The following is a 9,812-nucleotide window of genomic DNA, read 5'->3' as shown; positions in this document are numbered from 1 at the left end:
AAAAAAATTAAAAATTTTAAAAATTAAATGCACCTAATGGTATACACATGTGCTTTATGCAAAAATTGTCACCGTTATTTATGATGCTGCTTGCTGACTCAGAGTGGTTGTATTTTGTGTTTGAAAACAAATCACCAGTGATTCTGCAAAGAGGGGTCCCTGACACCCTCCTACATCAGTATATGTACCAACCTTGTGATGATAACAATAGTAACAATAAGAGCCTGTATTTAGCGCTAGGCCCTGTGTTAAGCACTTATCATCTCATTTTCCGTGAAGTAGGTTGTAGTACTTTCCCATTTTAGTTATTAAATCTTGGGGGAAGGAGGGAGGTCATAAAAAGAGTTCCACTTCTCCAGGTTACGCTAGGGCCCCTCCCCCAGGTATTATGTATCAGAAGGTGTCTTTTGGGTCCGATAACTTTGATTTTCAGTAAATTCACAGGTGATGATGTTACCGCCGTCTCAGGGATTTAAATTTGGGAATTAACGAATTGGAGTAACATTTAATGGTACTACACAAAGTCCCCACCAGCGGGACATATCCACTGTTCAATTTAAATCTCAGTCCCCAAAGCTGAGAGGTGAAACAGCTCCCCCAGTATTAAAGACTGGATCACGCGCTGGAGACCTCTGAGGACATGACTTTGCCCCAGGTGACCACAGAAATATGGGTGCGTCGCCTTTAAGAGGAGCTTTGGCACTCCGGGACCCTCTTTCTCCCGCATCTTTCTCCTCCTCGAGGCCTCCGCCTCCGGCGGCCAGGCGGTTGCCGGGAAGACCGGGAAAGATGCCCACTGTCTGGTTGGATGCAGGGCTCCAACTACATTACCCAGAAGTCTGTGCCGCCGCATCGGCGTTGTGCTCAAGACAGCCCGGAAGATGGGCGTTTCCCGCCGCCCGGAGCGGCTGAGGCGGGACTTCCGGCGTCGCCGGCGTGACGTCTTTTGCCTGTGCCGGGACTCTCCACACGGGCCGTTGAGGCCCCGAGTCTGGGGCGGGGCCGGCTTCCCGCGCGGCTCTTCGGAACCGAGCCCGGAAGGACGGTACCGTACGCGCCTTTGTTACTCTCCATGAGCCCCGTCGTGGGACCGGCGGCCTTGCGCGGAGGTGTCGGCTGGAGCTGCGCCCTTCCCGGGGCCTTCGCACACGCGCGCTGCCCTCGGACGCCCCGGCCGCGGTACCCTGAGCTGTGCGCGTTTGTACCCGGGGGAGACGGGCTGGGAGCGCGACAGTCGGCCCGCGGGCACCGTGCCTAGTGGAGCTTTGGGGTTCCGGCTGAGCCCGCAGGGCCTGCCCGCTTTGCCCGCTTCTCGCCACCCGGTTCTGCTCACGGGATCCCATGGAGGCTGCGGCGCGGACAGACGGGGCTCAGGTGAGCGGAGGGGCGGCTTGTTCTAGGACCTTCCTCACTTGGCCTTCATCGCTCCCTCTGAGTGCAAAGGCGGCGGAGGGCACTCACTCCCCGCGGGTATGTGCCGAGGTTCCGGGTATCAGTTTCGGTGGGATGAGGTGTGCAAGGGTTTCCAAGGCGCTGGCACAAATACTTGGAGGTGGAAGTGAGTTAGGAGTGTCCCGGGAACCGTAGGTCCCTCTTAATCGGGTCAGAGCAGACGGCAGGTGGTCAGGGGTCGGGCCTGGAGTGGCCGCCTGAGGAGCTGGGCCTCTGTTCCAAGGGTGGTGAAAGACGTGGCAGATTTGGAGCAGGAGAGGTGACCCGACCCAGATCTTAACGGGGCTCCCTTTGGCTGCTCTCTGGCTGAGAACAGAGCATGGGCATGAGTGGGGAGCCTACCAGTAGTCTGTGAGTGTTGACGGCAGCTGGCCCAGAGAGGCGGCTGTGGAAGTGAGAGATGGTGGTGGATTTTGTATCTGGGCGTTTTGTTTTAGGTAATTATATATTTTTGAGAGAGAGATTGAATGCACAAGCAGGGGAGGGACAGAGAGAGAATCCCAAGGAGGAGCAGGCTCCTCGGTCTCTGGTCTCAGCCCAGAGCCCGATCTCACAAACCGTGAGATAGTGACCTGAGTCGAAATCGGGAGTCTGTCACTTAACTGCCTGAGCCACCCAGGCACCCGTTATATCTGTTTTTTTAACCAGAGTGACCAGATTTTCTTGGGTGAAGGGTGAATAAGAGAAAGGAACGAATTGTGGATTACTCTAAGGTTTTTGTTTTTGTTTTGTGCTTTCTTTACCTGGTAGAATGATGGAGATGCCATCAACTGAGATAGGGAAGCTGATAGCAGGAGTAATTTTCAGTGGTAATATTGGGAGTTAGGCTGTTGTCATGTTTCGCTTAAGAAGTCCCAGAAACTCCTTAGTTGAGACATCGAGCTGGATGTGGGTTTTAGTTCTGGGGAAGGGTACTGGTTGAAGAAGTTCAAAAGGTGGCGGCCGGTATGTTGAATGCGGTGGAGCTACGGGTTAAGTTTAGGAGGGAGTATCTTCAGGTCATGGTGGCAATGCGGTTAATAACAAGAAAAGTTGAAACTTGGGACTGAGGACTGGGTCTCTCGCTTAGGCACTGGGTGACAGTGTACCTGTCACAAAGATACATGAGCACTTCCTGGACACCACGTGCAGAGCAGCATGGGGTGGGAGGCGGTTTGCCCTGTGGGTGCATATGGTGTGATCCAGAAAGTTGGTAGTGGAAGTGGCAGTCCCAGATGGGGAGAAGGGGTGGTTCAAAGAGTGACGTACATGTGAGGAGAAGAGTGAAGTGATGGCATTAAGGTTGTGTCTGGGACGCATGGTCTGAAGGACACCGGGAGAACTGGCCAGCACGAATGTTTGGCGCCCTTCGTGCCGGACCCAGAGCTTAGCCAGTACCCACCTGCCCGCCTGCCTGGCTCTGCTCTGCACCCAGTGCTCAGAGGGACGTGAGAAGAGAGCAGGCGCTAGTGGCGCCAAGACCTGGTGTCGCCTCTGAGTCGGGAGCTGGGAGGAGAGGGACCGGGGTGGTCGTGTGAGTGGATTGACTGGGGAGTCCTCTTGCCTGTGGCTCAACTGTCCCCCCATCACGACAGGGCTGTGTGACCTTTGAGGATGTGTTCGTGTACTTCTCCCGGGAGGAGTGGGAGCTCCTTGAGGAGGCTCAGAGACTCCTGTACCGTGATGTGATGCTGGAGAACTTTGCACTTGTGGCCTCATTGGGTAAGTCCCTGTTTTATCTGTGAGTATATAGCAAATTACCCCAAAACTTAGTGTCTTAAAACAGTAAAAATTCACTATTTCAGTTTCAGTGCATCAGGAATCTGGTCACAGCTTTCCTGGATGCTTTTTGCTTAGGCTTTCTTACGAGGTTTCAGTGAAGGAGTCAGCCAGGGCTGCGTTCTCATCCGAAAGCCAGTCTCTGGAAGAATCCACTTACAGGCTCACTCATGTGATTGTTCCCAAGAATTAGTTTCTTGTGGCTTATTGAACGTGGGAATTAGTTCCTCTCTGGCTGTTGACCTACAGACCTCAGTTCTCTGTCCTGGTGGCCTTTCTGTGCTGTGCCTCGTAACATGGAAGCTGCCTCCTCTCTGAGCAAGTGAGCAGAGAGTACCCAAGATGGAATCCAGCCTTTTTCCAACCTGACCTTGAAAGTGACATCCCCTTATTCTGTTCCTTAGAAAATGGGTCGGTCAGTCTAACCTACAGTCCAAGGAAGAGGCTCACACAGGAGGCAGCCATTCTTAGGGCCGTCTTAGAGGCTGCCTTCCACAGGCCCTCACATTCACTCCGGTGTCCCTGGGGTTTGGTTCCCCTGTTTCCTAGAGGCATCTCTTTCTGTCCAGCCACCTCAGTGACTCCCTCCCCTGTTTGGGTCCCAGAATAGGTGCTGTGGGTGCCAGGGCTGGGCCACGTGCAGTGTCCCCTCCCCTGCTGAACACTTCCAACACTTTTTGCTCAAAGTCTTGCAGGAACAGGTTAGAGGTTCAGGGCCTTTTCAGTCTGCTCAACAGATTCAACATGGCTCTGTGCTTCCTGGCCAGGTATCTGTCCAGATCGATGGTACCTTGGTGTCCCAGGTTCTGCCCTCGCCATCCAGCTGACATTTCCTGGGGCCTGAGTATGCCAGGAATTACAGGCACTGACATGGTCACCGCTCATGAACGTCTCAGGGCTGCTCTGGCAAATCTTTCTTCAAGGATTTCCATTTTTAACATTCCATTTTCTTTCTTTTTTTTTCGAGTTTATTTTTATTTTTTGAGAGAGAGATAGAGAACAGGCAGGGGAGGGGCAGAGAGAAAGAGAGGGAGACAGAATCCCAAGCAGGGTCTACACTGTCAGCACAGAGCCCAGTGCAGGGCTTGAACTCATGAACCACGAGATCGTGACCCTAGCTGAAATCGAGAGTCAAAGGCTCGACTGACTGAGCCACCCAGGCACCCCTAACGTTTCATTTTCTTCTCTGTGAGGTGGGTCTACCTGGGCCACTCATGTGCCCTGGGTTTTCTTTACAACTTCATCTTCCAGATCCCATGTAGTTGCCCATGGGGAGAGGGGGAGAAAGCCCTGGTGTCTGACGGGGCTGACCTGACTCTAGCCACAGTGAGCGAGACCCAGAGAGGGCCTGGCCCTGCAGACTGAGGACCAGAGGAGAGCCATGTCAGTGCTGGGTTCGGGTCAGACTTGCAGCCTACTTCGTGTTCACCAGTGTTTTCTTGCCAGGGCCTATAGCGCTACCTCCTTTCTGCCTTGCCTTCCCCACTCCTGGCACTTTGTGCACTTGTCTCTTCTCTTCTGTCTTCCAGCCCTGACTGTTTCCTCCTTTCTCTGGTGTCCGTGTCTCATTCTTCTCTGTTCCCTCTGCCACACTCTGCAACACTGGCTGCTTTAATGTGCAGTGAGTTGTGCACATCTCCTTAAACAGTCCTGAAGAAGCAGCTACTCACCACAGTCAGATTTTCCTGGGTCTGGACCCAGCCTTCTGCGCAGAGCCCTCCTGGCACCAGCCGCCAAGGCCCTGCTCCGTGGAGGAGTGAGCTGGAGACCTCTCCTCTGCTCCCTTTACCATGCACCACCGTCATGCCTGCTACCCATTCTTTCTCCTTACTGTGACTGCTAGAGGCCCAGGACCGACACTGGGCCTGCTGGCTCCCTTGTGCCAGCGGCAAGTCAGGGCACTCGTTCTGTGGTGCGTCACACACATGGATGTGATGCGGCCGCTGCTGTCCACCAAAGCCCACGTGTACCTCACCGGCCTCTTTTCGCTTTCAGATTGTTGGCGTGAAGCAGACAACGAGGAGACGCCTGAGCAGAACGTTTTTGTCGGCGTGTCGCAGCTCAGGACTCCCGAGTCAGGTCCGTTCATCCAGAAAGCCCACCCGTGTGAGGTGTGTGATCCACTCTTAAGAGACATTTTGAACTTGGTGGAATGCCAGGGATCACCCCCCTTGCAGAAGCCGTACACGCGTGGCCCGTGTGGGAGAGGATTCTTACTCAGTGCGGACTTTTACCGGCACCAGAAGCGATGCAGTGGAGACGATCTCTTTGGAGGGGACGCTGATGGGGCCTCATACGTGAAGAGCTATGCAGTCCACGTGCCAGGGAAACCCTGTACTTGCAGGGAGGAGGGGATGGACTTTCTGGGCGGCTCTGGCCTCTTCCAGTGCCCTACCACCAGCAATGGGATGATTCCATACAAAAGGACTGAGTGCATGGAATCTTTCCCAGCCGGCTCCAGTGTCGGCCGGCAGCAGACAGACCATGATGGGCTGGTGCTCTTCCGTTGCACCGACAGCGAGAAAGCCTTCCTGAACACCTTTACTCTCCTCGGCAGCCAGGTAAGTCAGACTGAAGTAAGACCCTTTCGATGCCCGCCATGTGGAAATATGTCCAAGGAGAAATCAGCTCTTATCAATCACAGAAAAATTCACAGCGGAGAAGCATCGCATGTGTGTAAAGAGTGTGGAAAGGCCTTCGTTCACCTGTCTCACCTAAAAATGCACCAGAAATTTCACACTGGAAAAAGACATTACACATGCAGTGAGTGCGGGAAGGCCTTCAGCCGCAAAGACACACTTGTTCAGCACCAGAGAGTCCACACTGGAGAAAGGTCTTACGACTGCAGTGAGTGTGGAAAAGCCTATAGCAGAAGCTCCCACCTTGTTCAGCACCAGAGAATTCACACCGGAGAAAGACCTTACAAGTGCAGTGAGTGTGGAAAAGCCTTCAGCCGGAAAGACACACTTGTGCAACACCAGAGGTTTCACACTGGAGAGAGGCCTTACGAGTGCAGTGAGTGTGGGAAGTTCTTTAGCCAAAGCTCCCACCTTATCGAGCACTGGAGAATTCACACTGGGGCAAGGCCTTATGAATGCATCGAATGTGGGAAGTTTTTTAGCCATAACTCAAGCCTCATCAAACATCGGAGAGTCCACACGGGAGCAAGGTCTTACGTGTGCAGCAAATGTGGGAAAGCTTTCAGCTGCAAAGACACACTTGTTCAGCACCAGATAATTCACACTGGAGCCAGGCCTTATGAGTGCAGCGAGTGTGGGAAAGCCTTTAGCCGTAAAGACACACTTGTGCAGCACCAGAAAATCCACACCGGAGAAAGGCCTTATGAGTGCGGTGAATGTGGGAAATTTTTTAGCCATAGCTCCAACCTTATTGTACACCAGAGAATCCACACTGGAGCGAAGCCTTATGAGTGCACGGAATGTGGAAAGTGCTTCAGCCACAATTCCAGCCTCATTCTACACCAGAGAGTTCACACCGGCGCAAGGCCTTACGTGTGCAGCGAATGTGGAAAAGCCTACATCAGCAGCTCCCACCTTGTTCAGCACAAGAAAGTTCACACTGGAGCCAGACCTTACGAGTGCAGCGAATGTGGGAAATTCTTCAGCCGAAACTCTAGCCTCATTCTCCACCAGAGGGTTCACACTGGAGAAAAGCCTTACGTGTGCAGCGAATGCGGGAAAGCCTACAGCAGAAGTTCCCATCTTGTCCGGCACCAGAGGGTTCACACTGGAGAAAAGCCTCACGAATGCAACAGTTTCGGTGCTCCTTCAGCTACACCTCTTAAACTTGTTTAGTGTGAGAAAGTTCACACTGGAGAAAGGCCTTATGAATGCAGAAAATGTGCGGTCTCCTTGTTCGACCTAATAGGACTCACACCAGAGAAAATCTCTGTGAGTACCCTTTGGGAGGGAACCATCAGCCATCATTCGTACATGTATCATGAGGACGTTCCCGATAAGAAGCGTGTAGGTGGGAAGCTTCCATGAGGTACACTGCACTTTGTAGACTACCCAGGGCTCTTGACAGAGTTCTGTCACTGCCAGTGCCTGTGGCGGAAGCCATCTCTTTGCTGCCAGCTGTCAAGGTCCCACAGTGAGTGTCAGTCACTCTGATATGCTCAGGGAACGCAGACCCCTGGGCTCTCTCTCCTGTTCCCTGGAGGGAATCATGAGTGTTCTGAGCCCTGTGAGGTGCTCACTTCCTCCCCCATGGCTGGATTCTGAGTGGACGTGATCCAGCTCTGGCGAAAAGGATTTGAACTGGAGTCTGCTGGGGATTTCCAGACAGGATTTCTCTTCATGAACAATGTTGACTGTAAACACAATAACCAGGACTCCTTCGTCTTGCTTCCACATCACCTGACTTTAGAACTGCTTGCCTCACGCTGCTCTCATCTGCAGTGATACTCGTATGTATGTGTGTTGGGGGAGGGGGGTCTCTTTACTGTGTGCAATGGATTGAGAAAAAGTTGGGTTCTTCCAACATGAAGGGAGGAACACCTTTTGTCGGCACCAACTTTATGTGCCTCAGAAGGGTCAACAGGATGGCAGAGAAAAATCTCAGTCTCGGCCTGATTTCCATTGTTGCCCAAGGCTTTGCTAGAAAAGAGTGAAGAGCTTTGGGTGCCTCATCTTGTGGCCTGGAAGGCAAGTTTCCTGTGAGCCCAGAGTTCATTTTGAGGAGGGCATAGTTGGTGTGATAATCCCCAGGGCTTCTGGAAACCATACGAAGTGGGTCTCTTGTTTCTAGGGAATTTCGCATATTCCCCAGGACTTTTCAGGGATTTCTGTCTCCTGGATCAGCCAGTCCCTGATGTCCCTGATATCCAGAATCCCACAGGCAAAGTGTTCTTGCCTGGAAGGCCCACAGGGCAAGGCGGGGATCAAAACAGGTACAGAAACACTGGGATAATGGAGTGGAGGTGAATGTGGCAAATGAGAGGATATGTATCTCTTCTCCAGGAGGCATCTACAGATGCCCATATGATTGTTGAGGGATGAGAGTGTATAGAACTTCTTAGGATCTTCAGACATCTGTATCTCCTGTGGCCAAGGCTACTGTCAGTGTCTAAAGGTTTGTGGATTCCTGTACCTCCCTGGGCTGTTGAGGTTGTGGCCATCACTACACAGGCAGGAACCTCAGCACTGACAAAGGAGAGCTCCAAGGATAGGGCTTCTCTGACTCAGCTGGCACTCCTAGTGCCTGAAGTGGGATGTGGATTTCACTGCTCTCCAGGTTTTGCTGACATTGAGGCAGGGCTCATCCTCCTAAACTGGGGAGAGGGATGTGGTAAAACCAAAATAGTTGTCAGATGTGACTTTCCGAGAGGGACAGTCAATATGAACTTTATGGGGAACACTTAATTCTCAAAAACTTTGTTGAGGTATGATTGACATGAAATAAACTGCACATATTAAAGTATGAAATGTGTTTCAGCATGTGTATGTACCTACGAAACCATCACCGCAGTCAAGATAATGAACATACTCAACACAACCCCAACATCCCTTGTATCCCTTTATAATCCTTTTATCGCAGTCTTTTTAATACCCTTTTCCACAATTCGTAGGGAACAGCAAGCATTTTCTAGAATTTTATCCTATCCTATGGTATATACTTCCTGGGAGTGGGGACTCTAGCCCTTGTCACTATCCATAACTATTTTGGGATTAATCCATCTCATTGTGTGTATCAATAGTTCGTTCATTTGTATTCAGTATTATTCCACTGTATGCATATACCACAGTTGGTTTTTATCCATTCAGCTAGTAATGGGTGTTTGGGTTGTTTCCAGTTTGGGGCCGTTACAAATAAAGCTGCTCTAAGATGTGTACAAGTTATCGGTTAATAACATTTCATTAGATAGATATAGCACAGTTTACTCTCCTACCGAAGGACTTCCTGGTTGCTTCCAAGTTTGACAATTATGAGAAGCCTGCAATATGTATTTGTGCGTAGGTTTTGTGTGGATGTAAGTTTCTAGTTCTTGGGTTCAAGCCAAGGAGTGTGATTTCCTGGATCATACAATAAGAGTATGTTTAGATTTGTAAGAAACAGTCTTCCAAAGTGGCTGCCCCATTTTGCACCCCCACCAGCAATGAATGAGCGTTTCTGTTGCTCCGCGTCCTCATCAGCATCTGGTGGTGTCAGTGTTCTGGAATTCATGCATTCTAGCAGGTGTGTAATGGTGTGGCGTTGTTGCTTTCATGTGGAATTCCTTAATGACATGTAAGTATCGTTTTCATATTCCTTTAACACTGTTTTTTGCTGAGCAGAATTTTAATCAAGTCCAAATCACCCAGTTTTTCTTTCAAGGATTGTCTTTTTAGTGTTGTATAAAAAGGCATTGCCAAATCCAAGATTCAGTGTCCAGTGTTATCATCATATAGGTGTTCTGTGGCTTTGTGTTTTGCATTTAGGTCTGTTATCCATTTTGAGAAAATATTTGTGCAAGTATAAATTCTATATCTCGATCATTTTCTTAAACATCAGGATGTCTAGGGGCTCCTGAGTGGCTCGGTCGATTAAGCATCCGACTTTGGCTCGGGTCATGATTTCGCGGTTCATGGGTTCAGGCCCTG

The 9,812-nt window shown here is 51.0% G+C and overlaps 1 protein-coding gene across 1 annotated transcript; it reads left to right on the top strand.

The window, feature by feature from the left end:
• The first annotated feature begins 969 nt into the window (after positions 1–969).
• On the top strand, positions 970–9,049 carry ZNF304 (zinc finger protein 304). Its single transcript, XM_007089530.3, has 3 exons — positions 970–1,374; positions 3,027–3,153; positions 5,206–9,049. The coding sequence occupies exons 1-3, from the start codon at positions 1,342–1,344 to the stop codon at positions 7,023–7,025; spliced, it is 1,980 nt and encodes a 659-aa protein (XP_007089592.2). The 5' UTR covers positions 970–1,341; the 3' UTR covers positions 7,026–9,049.
• The last annotated feature ends 763 nt before the right edge of the window (positions 9,050–9,812 follow it).

Source organism: Panthera tigris, chromosome E2 (genome assembly GCF_018350195.1).
Source record: "Panthera tigris isolate Pti1 chromosome E2, P.tigris_Pti1_mat1.1, whole genome shotgun sequence".
Taxonomy (NCBI): Eukaryota; Metazoa; Chordata; class Mammalia; order Carnivora; family Felidae; genus Panthera; species Panthera tigris.
The sequence above is the reverse complement of the archived record's forward strand: the minus strand, read 5'-3'. Positions and strand labels throughout refer to the sequence as shown.